The 19,007-nt window shown below is 38.4% G+C and overlaps 2 protein-coding genes across 10 annotated transcripts in view; one reads left to right on the forward strand and one right to left on the reverse strand.

Moving 5' to 3' along the window:
• The first annotated feature begins 2,452 nt into the window (after window positions 1-2,452).
• pdgfrl (platelet-derived growth factor receptor-like) lies at window positions 2,453-7,901 on the forward strand. Its single transcript, XM_027135153.2, has 6 exons — window positions 2,453-2,676; window positions 3,439-3,709; window positions 5,047-5,198; window positions 5,345-5,644; window positions 5,767-5,903; window positions 7,371-7,901. Exons 1-6 carry the CDS (start codon window positions 2,622-2,624, stop codon window positions 7,560-7,562), a joined length of 1,107 nt encoding a protein of 368 aa, XP_026990954.2. The 5' UTR covers window positions 2,453-2,621; the 3' UTR covers window positions 7,563-7,901.
• A 268-nt stretch (window positions 7,902-8,169) lies between these two features.
• The window catches only part of mtus1a (microtubule associated tumor suppressor 1a), a 30,452-nt gene continuing 19,614 nt past the window's right edge, over window positions 8,170-19,007 (reverse strand). For 6 of the 9 annotated variants that reach the window (XM_027135668.2, XM_047802377.1, XM_047802376.1 and 3 more), the window contains 9 exons: window positions 18,474-18,697; window positions 15,025-15,091; window positions 11,548-11,762; window positions 11,199-11,304; window positions 11,032-11,105; window positions 10,726-10,821; window positions 10,113-10,229; window positions 9,859-9,956; window positions 8,170-9,724 (listed from right to left, as the gene is read on the reverse strand). In XM_027135668.2, coding sequence (XP_026991469.2) covers window positions 9,508-9,724; window positions 9,859-9,956; window positions 10,113-10,229; window positions 10,726-10,821; window positions 11,032-11,105; window positions 11,199-11,304; window positions 11,548-11,762; window positions 15,025-15,091; window positions 18,474-18,697 — 1,214 coding nt within the window. In that variant the 3' untranslated portion in view covers window positions 8,170-9,507. Of the gene's footprint in view, window positions 9,725-9,858; window positions 9,957-10,112; window positions 10,230-10,725; window positions 10,822-11,031; window positions 11,106-11,198; window positions 11,305-11,547; window positions 11,763-13,739; window positions 14,667-15,024; window positions 15,092-18,473; window positions 18,698-19,007 lie in introns of those variants that run through there. The other 3 variants (XM_047802378.1, XM_027135672.2, XM_047802379.1) reach the window with 2 other exon arrangements.

Below are 19,007 nucleotides of genomic sequence, written 5' to 3' on the forward strand. Positions count from 1 at the left end.
CAATCGGTCCAAACTGATCCGGGAAGGACATGAGATTGTGGGTGCAAGTTTTCATTCCAACAAAGCAGAAGCCACACTTCTGTCTTCAGTCTATTAAAAGACTAGATCAACTTAGTAAACAGGTGGAAACAGGTTTGTCTCCTGCTTGATTGGATTGACAACCTGCACCCACACCAGCACTTTGGGGATAAGATTGACCATCCCTGAGAAAGACTGAGTACACATTATTAAAGTATGAATTACACAAAAGGACAGAAGAGAAAACATGTACATTTTATGTTTTTTGATTTGTTATAACTTTTTTGTATCAAAGTGAAGTACATAACATTGAAAACACTGAAACACTGACTTTATATATGTGTGTGTGTGTGTGTGTGTGTGTGTGTGTGTGTGTGTGTGTGTGTGTGTGTGTGTGTGTGTGTAAAATATAGTTAGCCCAATTTTGTTTTTATCCCATTAATAAGAACTTGTGGTTTAATGCATTGTTTAAACCTAAAAGTTTAATTTTTAAAATATACAGAAATCTTGTCCCTCCCATCTAACGTCCCTACCAGCTGTCACAGATACTGTTATATTAATGCTTTATTATATTTTGATATTCTAATACTACATTCCTTTCTGTAATTTTGTTACATTCTTGAATATTTGGCTGTTTTTATCTGGCTATGTTTACTGTATAAACACACATTTCTAAGCAAATATTTGCAAAACCAATTAAAGCAGAGGTTTATTTCTGTTAAAAGCAAACTGTTCTATTACTTCTATTACTATTACAAGTTTTTTCAAATTGTTTGTTCTTTAGACATAGATCCATTTGTAGGTAACTGAGAAACAGAGATCTGGACAGTTATAATATATACTGTATATATACAGTTCCAGCTAAAAGTTAGGACACATAATTGTATATAACTTTCAAGATCTGCAAATTGTATTATTACATTTGTACTAATTTTACAGTTTTTAAAATCAGTGTGATTATGAAATGGGCAAAATCAGAGATTGTGTGTGTGTGTGTGTGTGTGTGTGTGTGTGTGTGTGTGTGTGTGTGAGAGAGAGAGAGAGAGAGAGAGAGAGAGAGAGAGAGAGAGAGAGAGAGAGAGAGAGAGAGAGAGAGACTGGAGAAATAACCTTATCCAATTATTGAATTTGTAGAATAACATCTGAGTGTCTGCTGTAAGACAAGATATAAATTAATGAATGGTCTTATTAATAAAACTGTATTACAACCTGTTTCTTGAAATTCTTGAAAACACATTCAGGGTATCTGTGGGATTTTTAAAGATCAAATGTAATACTTTTTAAGAAGTGCAAAGTATAAGGCAGCATATTTTGCTTCAAATCTGTACTTACATTTCAGCATTAGTGGTGCCTTCACAGATTGGCAGGTAACTCATGCCATGGGCACTAATACACCCCCATACCATCACATATGCTGGCTTTCGAACCTTTTTGAACAATTTGGATGTTTCTTTTTCTCTTTAGTCCATCTCAGATTACCTCCGGCCCAGAGACACCTGCAGCGTTTCTGCGTTGTTGATGTACAGTATGGCTTACGCTTTGCATGGTAGAGTTCTATTTCCAACTTCAGCGGAATTGGGGTTTGTACAAAAATCGTCATAAATCAAGGCTGGTTGTGTTAGAACAATAACATTACTACCCACCACTATGGTGGCTCTCACATTGATGAACAGCAGTAAAGAATTAAATAGTAATTTAAATATTTAATAATATTCACATTTTAATCCACACATTTTCAGGCCCCTGATTCAGTCTGATTTTATTCCTGACTTCTGGACTCCTGGGATTGATTCCCATCTCTGCCCTATAGTATGTCTCTGTGTGTGTTTGTGTGTGTGTGTGTGTGTGTGTGTGTGTGTGTGTGTGTGTGTGTGTGTGTGTGTGTGTGTGTGTGTGTGTGAGTGTGTGTCTGTGTGTGTCTGTGTGCATGTTCTGACTTCCTCCTCCAGTCCAAAGGCATACATGGTAGGCTGATTGGCATCTCTAAACTGTAAGGTGTGTGATTGTGTCACACAAGTCTTGTGCCTTGTGCCCCAAGTCTCCTGGTATAGGCTTCAAGCTCCCTGTGCAGGATAAATACATAAAATGGGTAGATTACATTAATCCTGTAGGCCATTGTTAACTTATTACTTGCCTAGGTTTTAATAGACATTTGGTTTAACTACACTCTATTAAATTCTCTAAAAAAAAAAAAAAACTGCTAGCTTTTTTATGGACTTTTACTCTTTGGTTAAGGCTATATCCTACAGATCAGAAGTTTGCCACTATCAAGTCTTTGATAGTGGCAAAGACCTAAGCCTTAAACTACTCCTTTGTATCTTGTCTCAGATGTAATAAAAGATGATTGCTTTGCATAAAAGTATCAGACAACTCAATCGACATCCTATGCACAATATTTAGCAACAGTAGCTTTGGCCAGCAGAGGGCAGCAGACGATGCACATGGGAGTAAATTGTGGTCGGTTTTAAAAAGGAGTTTTAAAGCGTTACCCTGTTTTTGTGGATGATTAATCCCACAGTGCAACAGAGAAAGTCAGTGTTTGCAGAGTTTTAGAGCTGGTCTCTGGTATTCCTGTGAAACTGGTATCTCTGCAACAGTTCACTATGAAACTCTGGATACTTCTCTTATTATCACTACTCCTGCTGGAGATCCAAAATGGTGAGTCTGTTTATTTATTTATTTATTTATTTACTTACTTACTTACTTACTTACTTACTTACTTACTTACTTACTTACTTACTTACTTATTTATTTTTACATGTACTGTAGATGTTTGTCTTTTGTATTTTGTCAGGAAGTATCTTGGTTTTTTTTGGGAGTGATGGAGATTCCACAGCTGAGACAATGACAGATGTTGGGAAGGGAAACAAACACTAAGGGAATTTACAAAAATTAGCATTATTTTGGAGGAAACTCCCTGGGCTATGCTTATCTTCAATAGTATGGCTGTCATTCACTCTAAATATGCTGAGCAATGGAACATTTCTTAATTTTGTTATTGAAATTTCTGTGAAATTGACATTTCTGTCAGCAAACAGACAACAAAGTTATTTAATTAAAGTTCTTGATTGGCTATGTAATACAAAAACATAATGCTTCAACTTGCAAGGCTCATGGTGTCTGGGCATTAATATAACAAGACAAAGCAAATTTCCTGCATTTCTGTTTGTACAGCTGTGGCATTGAAATGCAAAATGGAGTAGAATTCCAGATGCTGCTCTGTACCTTCTACTCTGTTCTTGTTCTCCACATTCTGGTTTTAAATGGAACAAAGCAATAATTAGATGCTTTACTTGAAAACAGTAACAGTTTTCCCAGTTTAAGGACAAATTAATGTCTACATACTTCTCCATTTTTTAATTAAACATTAGCATTTCTGATCAAGGTTTGACATGTTGCTTCATTGCCATGCTAACCCAGGTGCGAGTCAACACACCAAGAATAAGAAAGATGCCAGTCTCAGAACAGGGCGAAAGAGGGTCAAGGGGCGCAACCCAAAAGTAAAAGACAAAGAGGTAGATGGAAAACTTCAGTCCATTCTCACTCAGGTTCTGGACAAAGGACGCTTCCTTCGTCTCGGTGACAATGTAATCTTGAATTCTGGAAAAACATTGGAACTAAGGTGCAAAGGATCCAAGATTGACTGGGGATACCCATCTTATCTGGACACTTTTAACGATTCTCGTCTCAGGTACGTCAGTTATTTTGTTCAGTTAATTAATTCTCAACCCAATGTCACATTGTTCTTTTTATCCCATCTCGAGATCATATCGTTCTACTATGATCTGTATATGAGCAGATGTTTAATTTAGTGTGAGTCAGAGCAAGGAAAGAAACAATCCACACCAAATATTTGCTCTACAGCAAAAAACTAGTTGAAATCTAGTGATTCAACTTAGACCTGTATAACAAGAGACTGCCACAAGCAGCTTTTAAGAAATCTGGATGTAGTGTAGATCGGTCATAGTGACAAGGAAAACCCCCGTGAGATGAGAATGAGATCTTGGGAGAAGTTTGCAAATACTGTACTGAAGTATGCCATTATTTTGTGACACTTTGAAAGAACAGTACATAAATAATCCTGCATTAATGCCTGAATTAATACTTAATATGAACTAATTGATTAGTTAAACCTTGCACTAATCATGAACTAATGAAAATTTAACCTTTACGACATGACTCCTATAAACCCATTAGTTGATAACAAGCAAGTGCATGTTAATGTGTTTATTCGTTAATGTATTAACACATAGGAGCAAACTAAATATGAGTGCTGTAGAAAAAATGTTAATTATATGTGTATCATTTCAAATTGTTTGTTATTTGCCGAATGCAGCTACGTACACAAACATAATTGGTCGATACTGGATTATTTTCATATTTTACATTGCTGTTCTTTTGTGAACATTGAAAGACTCACTAATAAGAAACACTAATAATAATAATAATAATGCACCTTATCCCACTTTCTGTCATTCTTCATCCATTTCTCTTCCTTTCCCACTGTAACTACTACTAGTACATGCTCTCAGTAGCTCAGGCCCTGGACACCTTTACCACAAGGGTGAATTTAACAATTCAATTATTATTTCTCAGTGATCTAGTCTTAGATGTAGCTGTCTTTATTTTGACTGTTTTACTCTATGTAAGACAGGTCTATTGGCTTTATATCATTATGAAGATTCACCCATTTCTACCGTGCTCTTACTGAAGTTTTGGGCTGCTGATCTTCAAAATGTCTGTGCATGTTCATATTCTTTCTTATACTGCATGTATAATGTTTTAGTTTACTCGTATGTGTTAAGTAATTAATTAACTAACAAACATGTATAAATACTAACAGTACTTAAGGTGGTTATTATTCATGCACACAGTTATAGTTAGGTCTTCATTAATTTGTGATGAGCCATGACATGCCTTAACTCATCATTAGTTCATATTTCATCAAGTAATTATTCAGTAATTATGTTTTAGTGCATAAACATTTTTGTTATTGAAGTTAAAAGATTGACCTTCTTGCTATGTTAGCATTAACCAGAATGAGAAGTTTAGCCAGCTGACCCTGACATCACCCTCTGCTGCTGATACGGGAGAGTACAGCTGCTGGGTGATACTCTGTGATGGACAGGAGTGTGATAAGGACCCGGATCGCATCTCCACCTCCTACATATTCTTTACAGGTACAGTATAGATAACAGATCTTACAGCACCAGGAAAAATTGGTCTTAACACATTACAATTGTTTTTGCAAGTGTGGCCCTAACAGTTAATGCTATTTATTGGCCTAAAGAGATCATGCAGATTATGTCTTTATCTCTCTGCCAAGACAAAGATGAGCTATTTGTTCCATCAACCACCCACTTTGAGATTGTGTTCCTGCGGCCTGATAAACCTGCAGTAGTGCCTTGTCGAGTCACGACGCCTAAGACAACAGTGTCCCTACACAGGGAAATGCCTCCAGAGGAAATACAGGTTGATGGGAAACTCATCTCCTATAATCCTACCAAAGGTTTTATCCTGCAAAACCCTAGCCTTGAGCACATGGGGGCCTTTTACTGCAAGGCTAAGAGTGCCACAAAAACCACACCACAGGTCTCCACTAAGTACCTGCTGCTTTTTGTTGAAGGTCAGAAATATGTTAGTAATAAATACTAATATGTATAATTTGATGACTGGACATTGAGATGTTGGAACACAAAATGAGATTAGTGAAAATTAGTGTAATTCTTTTTTTCGTTTTTATTCTAGTACCTAGTGGTCCTCCATATGCGACTATTCAGGCTTCCTCTTATGAAGTGAGGGGTGGAGATGTCCTTGATGTCACCTGTACAGTTCTGGGTGAGCCTGAGATGAATGTTAAGTTCAGCTGGACCTATCCTGGACAGGTAAAATCAGTATCTTCTGTCAAAAAGAGACCAGAATAAAAAAGCTTACTGAATTTAGATTGAAAATGTTATGTCACACAACAACTTTGTTAGTGTTTAGACTTTGTACAATACCTTAACAAGCCACCATAAGGCTTATTAAATTCAATTCCATTTATTTTATTTGTATATGTGTGGATTGAACTATTCACCTTGTCTCAAAGCAGCTTTACATAAGAATAGAAACAGAATAAATATAAAGTTTAAAATTACGTTACTATACATCTCTAAGAATTTTCCATAATGAGCAAGTGGGTGGCAAGTAAAAACTCTCTGAGATGATATGAGGAAGAAACCTTGAGAGGAACCAGGCTCAGAAGGGAACCTCATCCTCATTTGGGTGACACTGGACAGTAAATAATATAAATGTAAATAATGTCCTTTCTACAGCAGTTTGTAGTGGAATTTAGCAACCAAGAGCTCCCAAGAGGGTCAGTGCAATTTCTGAGTTCACCACAGGCCCAACATTAATTCGTTCCTGCTGAAGTCTTTGAATGTTCACTGATGAAGACACGGCTATAAAGCCGACTGATGCAAGAGTAGTTCAAAGGATGCAGCATCTATGGCACTCCCATGAGTCACTGGCTGTCTATGCAGATCCCTCCCCTTATGACCTTGCAGATCTAGTATGCACACTTTGACCGTTGGCTCCTAATTGAAATGATCTTATGCATATAAACATTGAAGCACACTACAGCAAATGATCAGAAACCTTTTCTTCTTTTAAACGGAGCTGATACTACTGTTTCACAATTGCTTTGGTGTTTATCTGTAATATTTTTAGTATTAGGTAATTACTGAAACGATAAAAAGCACAGCCATGTAATGAGTAATACAGTGTAAGTTGTACAGTAGTACTTAACTTGACATACTGTGTTATAATGGTTAGTTATTTAAAGTTCAACATTTAGCAGCACAGTGCCAGCTTCACCTTGTCTTGGAGTTTGAACAATTTAAAAGAGCTCACTCGGCTCTCAATGAAGAACACTCACTGAGTTCAATTCAATTCTGTCCAATTGTTCTGTATTCTACAGTGCAGCTGAATGGAGGTGATTAAAAATACGTTTTAGAGAAAGAAGTTATGGAGATATGGAGTATTAGAGACGCTTCAACTTCTTTCTCTTTAACATCCAGAAATGTTTTCCAATTTCTACTTGTAATGATATTTCCACCTCCAGCACCTGTCAACGTCCTTCCTGGTGTTCCTACCCGGGACTCTACAATGGGGTTATTTGACTATCTAGAGCAAAACAAAAGTAACCCAGAACCCCACAAGCTCTGAGTTCTCCTCATTACACTTACACATCACACACCTATTAGATTCTATGCCATTGAACTAAAGGTTTTTGCAACTTAATAAATGTAATAAATGAATGCAGTTCATGTGAGCAAACTCACACTGAGCTCCTTTCTTCTTTTCCCATGTAGGGCCAGAGGCCTGTGAGTATTCAGGCATCACATAGGCTGGTAAACAGAGGTGCGGGTCAAATCATGCGTGTTTCCCAGAGTATTATGACTGTGGATGATGTGGAGACTATCGATTATGGGAACTACATATGCACAGCCAAAAACAATCATGGAGAGACATCTGTGGCCACACAAGTGAACTCGTATCATTAGACCATTAGATGGCACTAAACCTAGACTCTTTACACCTCTGGCATCTTGCTGCTTGTTTGTATTGATGCCTTCTTGAGAAGAAAAGACTGTTATCATGGCAGTGGAGAGAAGGATGCAAGATGCCTAATGTGTGAATTCCTTTTACTGGTTTCCTGCTATTGTCATATTACCTGCAAATGCTTCATATGGAGAAAACAGCTCTAGTAAATACTCGTCAAAGTGTTTACTTAAATCTGTGTATTTTTTTTCTTTTTTTTTTAATGTTAATCTTTATCTGTACCTGAATATTAACATGGTCTTGCATTGCTGGGAGTGAAAATAAAAGAAGCCGATGGTGGAGCTTGTGGTGGAAAGTGTGCTAAATCCTTTAATGGACTCCGTATGTGGAATGTGGAGTGCAGAGTGAAGCCTGTGCTTATTTTTGGTTCAGTGTTACACACACTTCACTTTCCTTTTTTTTTTTTTTTGCTCAGTCCAGACTTACCTTCTGTAACTTTGCCTTTGTCCGAAATCATCGTTACATACTGTTTATAAAGTTTTAACCAATTTCCATATAAAAAGGTTCCAGCTTGTTAAAATACTTTTCTAAAAAACGAACAGACTTAAGTGAACAAATCAATTGCTTTTAATGTGACTTTATTAATTGCATATTTAAAAAAAAAATCAGCTTAGCTTTACACCAATAAACTTGCACACACAAATACTAACAATTATCTTAGCGACACTCAACCAAGATCCATATAAACTCAATTTCTTTTACGCTCACAACCAAACCATATTCACACACGTGAAATAGATGAACCTTAAAGTTGCATAAGGAGAGTTTAAACACTGGGGGTTCCTCTTGAAGCCACTTGAACATGCTCAAACAGTCATATATGTTGGTCCCATGGTCATAAAAATAGTTAAGGGGGAAAAAAAAAAGGACGAACAGAAAAAGTACACCAGTGTCTCATCAGGGGTCAACAGTAGTCAACAATCCTAAACCCGTATTCATATTTAAAAACACTGACAGGAGATTTTCATTCCTAGATGTAGCAGATAATTGGACTGGCTAATATTCGGATATCGATTACACAGTTCGTCAGTCTTCAATTTGTGGGACAGTGACTTTAATATATGATTTGTAATAGATAAGGTTTATAATATATTTTTCAAAATGTATTGAATGGATCTGAATCCCTTATGTCTGTCTGATTCCTAGGAATACTACATGGTAATATCTGTCCATTTGGTTTCATTCACTTGTGTATAAAAATGACTTGGGTAAAAATGGCAGGAATCTACATTAAAATAAAAAAATATTTTTCAAAAAAAAAAGTTTTTATTTAATACCTTGCTATTCCAGTGTAGGGCGAAAGAGAGCAATTTAATGGGAAAATGAATCTTAAGTAGCATCTGGAAAGTTTTTATGAGTATAATCCTACTGTAGGAATGAGATATTTTTGTAATGGAATACAGGTCCTCGTAAAAGGCTGCTAGTGGTAAAGCTTTGTTTATGTGAAGAAAAAAGTCATAATGTTCTTATGATAGCAAACAAGTCAAATGCATAGAAGCCGAAGATGTAAAGCATTTTGCCATGCCGTTCAAAAAGACAGTAATGTACCCTCCCAGATAATGAAGGACAAAAAACATATCATGTCATATGACAGTCTAGTGGCATGAGAAATTATGTACAAACCCTGAGATTTTTTTTTTTGTCCAAAATCAGATGTGAAAGGCAAAATACAAAAAGGTGGCCTTTTTGATTAAGTGCTTCAGTGCAATCAGTTATAATAGTCATTCAACTGTACAAGGTTCACCTGAGAGTAGATCCGTTTTGGATTAATGTCCTTCAGGTGACAGGTTGTGGACCCACACAGCTAATATAGCCTTCAGTGTAGACAAGAACTCTGTCCCTGGCAAAGTGTTTGAAACGATGCTTCATGGAAGCTGATGACCAGTGTTATCTGGGGGAAACGGGGGGACTGGAGAAAAGGCCCGAGTGGCGAGGGGATTGCAGAGTCACAGAGGGAGATGAGGGCGAGATCTTGCGTGGACTGCTCATGTCTCCGTTCTGTAGCTTCCATAGCAGTTCTTCATTTTCCATCGACAGACGCTTGTTCACTTTTGTCTCTTTCTGGAGTGATTCCTGCAAGACTGCCTGCTCTGTAGACAGTTGTCTAAAGGGTAGAACAAAATACATTATACAGTAATTCTACTGGAGTTACAAAGTAAGCACTGCAAGTGTAGTGTTAGTACTAATATCAAAACAAAGAAAAAGAATATCCAGAGACCAGGAAAAGATGTGCCAGACCTTGATAATGCAGCATGTCGGTCCATCCTGGCTTTTAGATCTTCATTTTCTTGCTGGACTTTCTTTAGACATTCCTCAAGCTTTACATTTTTCTCCGTCTAAAATAACATGAATAAAAACACCCACATCGTGTGTAAACCAAAATACCAGATTTCCATTTCTTACTATCTTCAGTCTACTACTGTATATCTATAAAAGTGCAAAAAACAGAGAAGTTTGAGGGAACCAAGGGCCGAAATGAGACTTAAGCTCACCAGTTTTTCAATTTGCATCACTTTCTTATCTTGTTGGTGGATCTGCTTGTTCTTAATGTCCAACACTACTTTCAGGCTTTCGAGCTCTTGCTCCAGATACAGGGTATGAGAGTCCTTCTGGGAACATTAAATGTTAGTGAGCATGATCTTTCGTGACCAAAATCATACCACTCATTCCTGCATTTCCTTCTATAGTGAAACAGAAGCTCTGTAATTCTCTTATGAATATGCACATAGTAACAAAGAGTGGCAACTTTTTTAAATGGCAACATGAATGTGTGTGAATGATCTTGTGTCACTCTAACATACGTAACAAGTTATTATGCAGCAACAGAAAGTCAGTGGAGACCAGGATGTTGATATGATATCTCTATATATAGAAGGCTTGGCAATGTGCTAGAGGGTTATTATCTAAATCCCCTTTCAAAGTGCTTGGGGGCCACTTCATGTGAATCAGACAAGAACGTCTAATATTAACTTGCCACTCCACAAAAGTCACTGATGGACTAAATGGAAAGTGTTTAACCTTTGCTATCAGTGGGCACTATTCCGGTCCAGCTGATAACATGTATAAACAGTACAGGATAAGCTGAGGTTTGAGGGGAAAGCGTACCTGACATGTCTCAGCCAGTTCCTTCCTTCTGTCCTCTTCTGCTTTTAGCCTCTCACTAAAGTAGCTGTTGGCTGTAGTAAGCTCCTCAATTTGATTCTGATAAAAGCAAAAAATATTTTCCTGTCACTCGCTTATACTCCCAACACATACTGGACAGATGCTAAGTAAGATGCTTGTAGATGGGCAGAATTCTCACTTGGGATGATGAACTGCTTTTATAAAAGTATAAACGTAATGCAAGTAACTGATTAGACTGAGCTAATGAATAATGATGCTAATATATTAACATTCCGGGTTCCTTCTTACAGTTAACTTCGATTCGGTTTCCTTTTGCATTTTTTCCAGCGCTTGCATCTCCTGCTCGTGAGATTTTCTGAGTTCTGCAAGAGAAAAGAAAATCTTAGCATGTCGTTTTGTTCATATTAGCGGTTAGCTATGCATGTGGGTAGAAACGGAACACTAATTTTAGTCACCTTTAAAAGATTCTTCATAGTGCTGCATAAGGCCTTTAACATTCTCTTCATGGCTTTCTTCCAGCTCTTTCTGCATCACCTCATGTTTGGCTCTCAGTTCCTCCAGCTACACAGGAACACAAACACTTTCAGTATTAGAAGTACTTCTGGCAAATGTTTGACGCATAGGCCTAAATATAAATTGCGTGTAAATGTGAAGACATTTGGAAAAATGGCAGGCTAGTCTTAGAAATGCAGCACTGAAATTAAATCTTAGGCTTAAAAGAGCTCTCAGGATAGATTTTACTGCAGAGAGGATCTTGTAGTGACTAAGCATAAAAACTGCACAAAAGCAATCCTTCCTCTTTACCTGTTGCTCCAGCAGGGCTTTGTACTTCTCTGCTTCTTCCTGATAGGACTGTTGGATTTTTTCCCACTCAGTCATGTAAAAGGTTTTCAAGCGCTCCTCTAGGTCAGCCAGGTCCAGGCGGTGCTGCTCCTGCACCTTCTGCAGCACTCCATCGAAGGCCGCGTGCAGCTGCTCCTTCTCTTTCTCCAGACGCTCGCATGACTGCACTGAGTTCACTGTGGAACACGGTCACTTCATTAACTCATGCCAATGGGTGTATTACAGAACATATTTTACATAACATATTTCTATACAACATCTAAAATATAAATGGATACATAAATAGACAAAATTTAGAGCTCCTCTATTAATGGTGCTCACAAATTTGTTTTAATCTTATGATTATCCAGTGCAAGATTAAAGAACAGTTCACTATACGCCAAATCTGGAAAGGACAAGCTGCTGGCGTTAACACACATTTGCTGTCTTGACATAAGGTTCTGCCAATGCTCCACTGTGTGATTCATTTAAAAAGCATTCTTCTTGGCACACAGTTGTTACCGCACTTATAGTATCTTTGACAGCAATACAAAGCAAAGCTACAACAGTACATTCAATATTATGCAAGAATTGCAAATTGTAAATGTAATAAAAGAGAAAAATTACACTCATTTGTCAAAACTCATACTTTCACAAAATCAGAACAAGGTTGGAGATTTGTGAATAGTTTCTCTTATTACTGAGATACCTCTTAACCCAGTCCCAGAGGGGGCTCACACATGCACAAACACACGCGCACCCACACACACACACACACACGCGCACACACACACGCTGCTGTTCTTTATCCACACATTTGAGCGACTGCTGGAATCACAGCTGCAACTTCTAGTGTTCTAAGGCATGTGTAAGGCCACACTGTCAACATAAAACAAAACATTTCATAAAACAACAGACTACATGCAATTCCTAGATCCAAAAAACGAGTGTCAGTGTCCTTTAGCATTTGTCAGCCTAGAAGTGTTTTTCTTCAACACTGCAACAATGATACAAGTTTGGCAAACAGGACAAACAACTGTGAGCGAAACAATCGTTTATCTCAACACACACTTTGTGTGTTTGAAAGCTACTAAAAAGCCATTGCCTCTTAGATCTGGCCTCAACATTTCAAGCCCAAAATAAAGAGTTTCTTTCTGACATTTATCCACAGGACAGAATGAGTCACCGACCCTCATCAGAATTTAATCATAAATAAAGGTGATTTGGGTTCAGTCTATTTGTTGCTGCAACTCATAACAGTTTGCTACTAAACCCTTGGGCCTAACAGTCACACCTTGTGTAAATACTTTAATCAAATCATGTTTATACTAGGAGCGACTGTGAAGGAGTCCTGAACATACTCTAGAGTTTTGCGAAGTATCTGTTCTGTAACCTGCCCCGGGTGTAGAACAAAACCATGTAATGTGTATTTCCAGGGAGGGACAGCAGAACAACCTTACAGAACAGTCACTAATGGTTGGATGTGTTTCATAAATCTGCAGCATAATTCTATTACAGGGTAAATTTATGCTGCAGACCTCAGACACACAGCCTATAAATAATCTGAATAAGGTGAGTGAATGGAAAACCGATACACATCAGGAGAGTTTGTCAGTAGGGAAAAGGGGATGGGGAAAGCATGAGGCGAGATGTCAGTGCTGTATCAAACAACCATCGATGTAGAAAACTCAAACGGGATGGGATGATTTCACTTTGAATACAATGCCAATCTTTTGGAGGATTCTATTGTAAAGTGAACCAAATCCAACAGGCAGTGATGCTGTGGTTGTTTTCTACATGGCACTACATGCTAACATATGGAACTAGCTTATATACAGGTGTGAAAAAAATAAAGGCAACACATCTCTCTGGCTGGGGTGGATCTTTAATAATGATGAAGTTATGAAGGTATTTATGCGTAGTGACACAGAGGGGGAAAATTACATATAATTATAGAAGCTTTAAAGTGTGGGGTGGGCAACATTTCCCTCCTGAGCTGTAATCAGTGATACACTGATAAATGGTCTTGTAACAGGCACACCGACGTCAATGTGCATAGACAGGACTACGAGTTTCCTGAAGCCTTGGAGAGCAATATACATTAGTGCGGTTTTACAAGACTGAGCTTTTTATAAGGCTGATCTGGAGAGAAGCCAAAACAAAACAGTCCTGGCTAGAGCAAGCAAAGTTCAGTGGATTTATTGAAAGATGTACCTCATGACAGTCTTAAATAGCAAATGGAAATCAATATTTGAAACCTTTTACTGGTAACAGGATAACAGTCTTCAATATTAGTATGGCTCGTGTTGTGAGATGGCCAAAGGGAGTCATGTGGGGGTCTTAAGCCTCTCTACAGGTTTGGAATGCACTAAGAGGCCACGAAAGCAGGATTACGATCATACACAGGATTAGGGATGTGCCAATAAAAAAGAGAAAAAGCAAAAAATACAGAAAAATACAAAGTGACAAACCCCTTAATGCTGCCATTTGTAGTCTGTGTGTGAGGAAAGGAATACCTCAAACTACACACAGAAACAGTTTTACACAGTGATTCAATTCAATGAAGCATGGCTGTTAAAAATACACAGTTTTTGACCTATTAATTTAGATTCTGTACATCACTATCAAATGCCAGACAAGACCTATGAGCAGTTCAACAGGCTACAGGTTTTTAACAGAAAGGAAAGAGAAGAAAAAAAAAAAAAAAAAAAGACAGACTCCACCGACTTGTGTTTGCTTGTAATTTTATGGGGAAAAAAGTTCTGTTTAAAGAACAGAAAAAAATGGTGGAACTCTAACTACAGCTGTTTCGCAGGTGCTCAGGTCTTCCGGTTGTACTGATCAAACACTAGACTTTGCATCAGTCAAGCATCAACGAGACAATCCATAGAAAGACGACGTTTCTACAGCGAATAATCACCAGAGAGCAGTTAATGGTATGTACACTTAACCCTGTAGCACTTCCAGCACCTCTCCTTCTGTAACACTGTATAATTAGAAAGACTCCAGTAGTAATTCCGATTCCCTTCATACCCGAGTAGAGCCTCTGCCTTGGGGTACGAGCACATGTTAGGACGGACGCCTTCTACCATGCTCCCTGTCTGGAGGAAAGAGTGGGTGGGAAAAACAATGCTCGAGTGACTTTTGTACCGTCATATTACCAGGCAGTAAAACAAACAGCTCTACCACTTCCCTGCCCTAACATTTCTAACAGCACACTGGCTCCATGCCTCGCTGTAGGTACATGAAATTAAGCTGCCCGGTCATTAAATTTTGTCCTCTTTTATTTAATAAACCATATTGCAGGGCACAGCACATCCGCTCCTCTTCTAATTGCAATGCAATTAGCTTATTAAAGCAAATTTTCAAAAGGTGGGATGTTTCTAGATTTGTTTTTTCCCGGACTGGAAACAAAACACCGTCTGAGACGCAGTTCATTGTCATCAGTACGTATCTCACCGAGTTCCTCGTGCAGGTCGAGCAGTTCCACAGTATGCTCCTGACGCCGTTTCACTGATTCTTCATTCTGCACACAAAGGAGACACTCACATCAGAAACACACAGTACAGTATACACAACTTTCCCTTCATCTTTACATCTTGAAAACTAAATGTATATAAAACAAGTCTGTCTGTAATTCTACATGGATTAACTATGGTTAAAATATAACCATGCACTGCTTACACCTTGACATTATATTCTATTAAATAGGCAACTAGTTTAAATGTTTTTCCCCAACAGAGATACTGCTCCACAGGAAAAGTGCTCTTCTTTGAAATAGGATGCATGACAACACTGCTGTACTAAAGCTTTTTCAATTACCTAGATATTTGATTGTAAACACAAACCCGACACTGCTGCACATGACATCAACAATTCTAAATATACACTTCTGCATTACGGTGCATTCTACACAGCACACAATACAAAAAAATTAAAAACTAGAGCATCTTAATACTAACTGACTTCCTTAGTAAACTGGTTTAAGAATGAGGCAAAGTGGCATAATCAGTCTTTTAGTATTCCTCCTCTCTCTCTCTCTCTCTCTCTCTCTCTCTCTCTCTCTCTCTCTCTCTCATATATATATATATATATTAAAGTGGATTTCAGCCAGCCCCTCAGCTGCAGTGCTCCTGTCAGCCTCCCAAAAAAGACGCAGCGGAGATCCAAAAGCCGCCTGCTAGCTTCTCAACCTGCGCTTTTTCCCCCGCAGCTCAATAAAATCCACATAGGACATGCATCAGGCAGATGTGAACTGATCACCCTCCTTAATTACAGCAGCCCAGATATACTGCAGCAAGCTGCATGAAATAATAACACTGCAATTCAAGACGTTAGATGAGTCAAATACAACTCTCAAACGTCACAGCTCATGCTTAATAATTAACAAGAGACAGATGCTTGTAGGTATTTGTGTAAACATCCACAGAGATCCTGTTTGTCATGATAGTCCATTCCCAGAGGAGCAGCTGAATGTCTTTACCCGGGGTGTAGCACAGGGAGCATTAAAGCACACTTTGCTGCCAGAGCAGCCCATGGTCCAACAGTCCAGAATCAGTGAAAGACAGCAGCTCAGGTGAAGGAATCACCACCACCTCTACTCACGACTGTGCTCTCTCTATCTCTATCTCTCTCTCCACCCCCACCCCCCTCTTTTTTTTTAACAACAAGGGGATGACTGGAGGGAGCCTTTCTATTGGTTCACCCTCCTCCAACCATGTGCCTCTCAGTGTCTTGCATATACCATAATGTCACTAATAGAGTAGCAGCAGCAAAAAAGCTGCATTGTGCACGAGTAAGAAGTGTGTCACTGCGCTTTAAGAGAGCCACCGAGAAGGGGGGAGGAAAAAAAAAATCTGACAGAAAGCTGATCGAGTGGCACTTACTAAATTGCAGCATGCTATAGGAGAGGACTAGAAAATGACCTTCTCACTGGAGACCAGAAAGTCTTTCTTAGTGAAATAAAAAAAGTAGGCATTGTACAGTCCTGAATTTATAATATAATGCATATAATCCTTCAAAACATTAACACAGTGCTCACCAAAAAACACCAGCTTACTGGAAAATTTAATACTTTTTTTTGCACCACAATAAGAGATCAAATAAGGTTATCATTATTTATATATATATATATATATATCTATATAATATACGACAGATGCTATATACACTCCAAACACATGCGGTCATAACTGACTTTAATGCATACTATTCTCAAAGGAGGAGAAAAAATAAATACATTTTTTAACAGAAGCAGCCGTTATAGATTAATGAATACAATTGTCCTTTCTGTACAAATGAATACAGCAAACTGAAGATTCAACAAAATTGTGCATACTCTTTTAGGGTAATTATGACTTATCAAGTGTTGACAAAGCTTCACAAACAAGTGATATGAAGCAGCTCAGCCCACCTAAACGCCTGAAACCATTTCATGTCAGCAGCTGTACGTTCTCACACAGACGTGACAAGGTCCAAGTCCCTATTATTGGAGTAATACATTTTTAATATGTTCCACTGGAGGGCATTTCACCCCCAAACAAAACAGAATTGTATTATTACTTTAAACTATTATGGCATATGTTCATGTAAATATAAATGTCAATAAAAGTGCACAAGTCAGAGACAAAAAAAACAAACAAGACAAAGTCAACAAAGGGATTGAACCTCCACATATAACCATCTGATCTATGCCCTACTGCTAACTGATACCTCCCTCCTAACTTTCAGGCAGATCAATAAAATGTCAAATATAAGCATCAGTACATATTCAAAAAAATATAAGATGTAACTGGATTACTGTAACATGAAGTATGGTCTATACAGATTATATGCACCATTTGAAACCCCACACATAGACACACACAAAGGATATTAAAACATAAAAACTACAAATGTTCTGCACATCCTACAACAGCTTGTCAACACCTTGACAAGTTTGATTGTTCCTCAAACTATTCCTGAATTTTTTATTGTGACAGGGCACATTATCCTGCTGAAAGAGGCCACAGTCCTTATGGAATACCATTTGCCATGAAGGAGTGTATTTTGTCTGCAACAATGTTTAGGTAGATGTCAAAGTAACATCCACACATGAATACCAGGACCCAGCAGAATATTGGCCAAACCATCCTGCTGCCTCTGCAGGCTTGTTATTATCCCATAGTGCATTTTATTGCAATTTCTTCCCCAGGCAAGTGATGCACACATACCCATCCATCTGGCCAAATTACATACAAGAAAACATAATTTATCAGAACCTTTTTCCATTGCTTCATGGTCCAGTTCTGATATAAATAGGCTTTCCTGAGTGTCACAGGTTCACTGGTTGTCATTCCTTGGACCACTACTGGTAGGTACTGAAAACTACAGACCGGAAAAACCTGCTGTTTGGAGATGCTCTGACCCAGTCATCTAGCCAACACTCAGATGTTTGCCTCTTTTTTTTTTTTTTTCCAAATCGCTTGGAGAACTAACTCTTCAATTGCTGAATAATATATCCCACCCCTTGACAGAAGCCATAGTAATGAGAGATAGAAAAAATATTATTCACTTTCAGTGTTAGGGCTGATTGGTGCACACAGGCCCACACACACACAGGCACACACAGGCAATCAACATAGGGTGTGGGTAAGAGCACACAATCAGCAGACTAGCATGGTCAAACTTGTCTTCCTAGAACCTTCTTATGAAAACTAATAACAGAGCCATGTGAGGGCATCACCAAAACAAACAGAATACACACACACTCCTACAATCAACAAGCCATTCAACTAGGCTATACATTTCTTACCAACACTGGATTACCAAGTACACTTTCAACTGTCACCTTCATAAATGTGTCATGTCAAGAATTAATCAGCATAACACAACTATAATGATTAATAGTATGACAGAAAAGAGCATACCTGTATGTAAAGGGTTTGCACAACAACAGCGAAGGCTTCAAATCTACGGTTGCTGGCAATAAGACTGTTCTTCAGCTGCTGGATGGTTTGATTCTTTTTCTCACACAGAGCCTTGTAGTACTCCAGCCCCCGAGGCTTGGTCTCTGGTGGCACCAGGTCTGGATGACCGTTGGCGTGTTCCTGCTGCTGGCTGCGTGAGCTCCCCTTTGCCTTGGTTTTGTCAACTGTAAGAGAACATCCATTTATTGTTGACGCAGCGTTCAGCATGCTTTTCCTTAGACCACTTTCTAGATCATGCACGTATGTTAAGTTTGGTCAGAGGCACCAGTGTCCACTGTCTACAAGCTCTCAGATGTTGTACATGCAAGGTGACCTGTTGAACAACTTGTACCCCAAGCAAGATGTCTACGGTATCTACTGTGCTAATTCATTTCGCTGTCTGTAGACAGACATCGGAGTGCTCTTATTTTAGCTTGCCGTGCCACACTAGTTTTGATTTACACAAGCTTTATAAATACAACACTAGGTCATAAT

This window comes from Tachysurus fulvidraco, chromosome 17 (genome assembly GCF_022655615.1).
Source record: "Tachysurus fulvidraco isolate hzauxx_2018 chromosome 17, HZAU_PFXX_2.0, whole genome shotgun sequence".
Lineage (NCBI taxonomy): Eukaryota > Metazoa > Chordata > Actinopteri > Siluriformes > Bagridae > Tachysurus > Tachysurus fulvidraco.

What these genes read in the sequence shown, in the direction of transcription:
- pdgfrl (XM_027135153.2), top strand. Translation starts at nt 2,622, where the DNA reads ATGAAACTCTGGATACTTCTCTTATTATCACTACTCCTGCTGGAGATC. An exon ending in CCTGCTGGAGATCCAAAATG is followed by an intron (nt 2,677 to 3,438) that starts GTGAGTCTGTTT and finishes ATGCTAACCCAG; the next exon opens with GTGCGAGTCAACACACCAAG. An exon ending in TTTAACGATTCTCGTCTCAG is followed by an intron (nt 3,710 to 5,046) that starts GTACGTCAGTTA and finishes TTGCTATGTTAG; the next exon opens with CATTAACCAGAATGAGAAGT.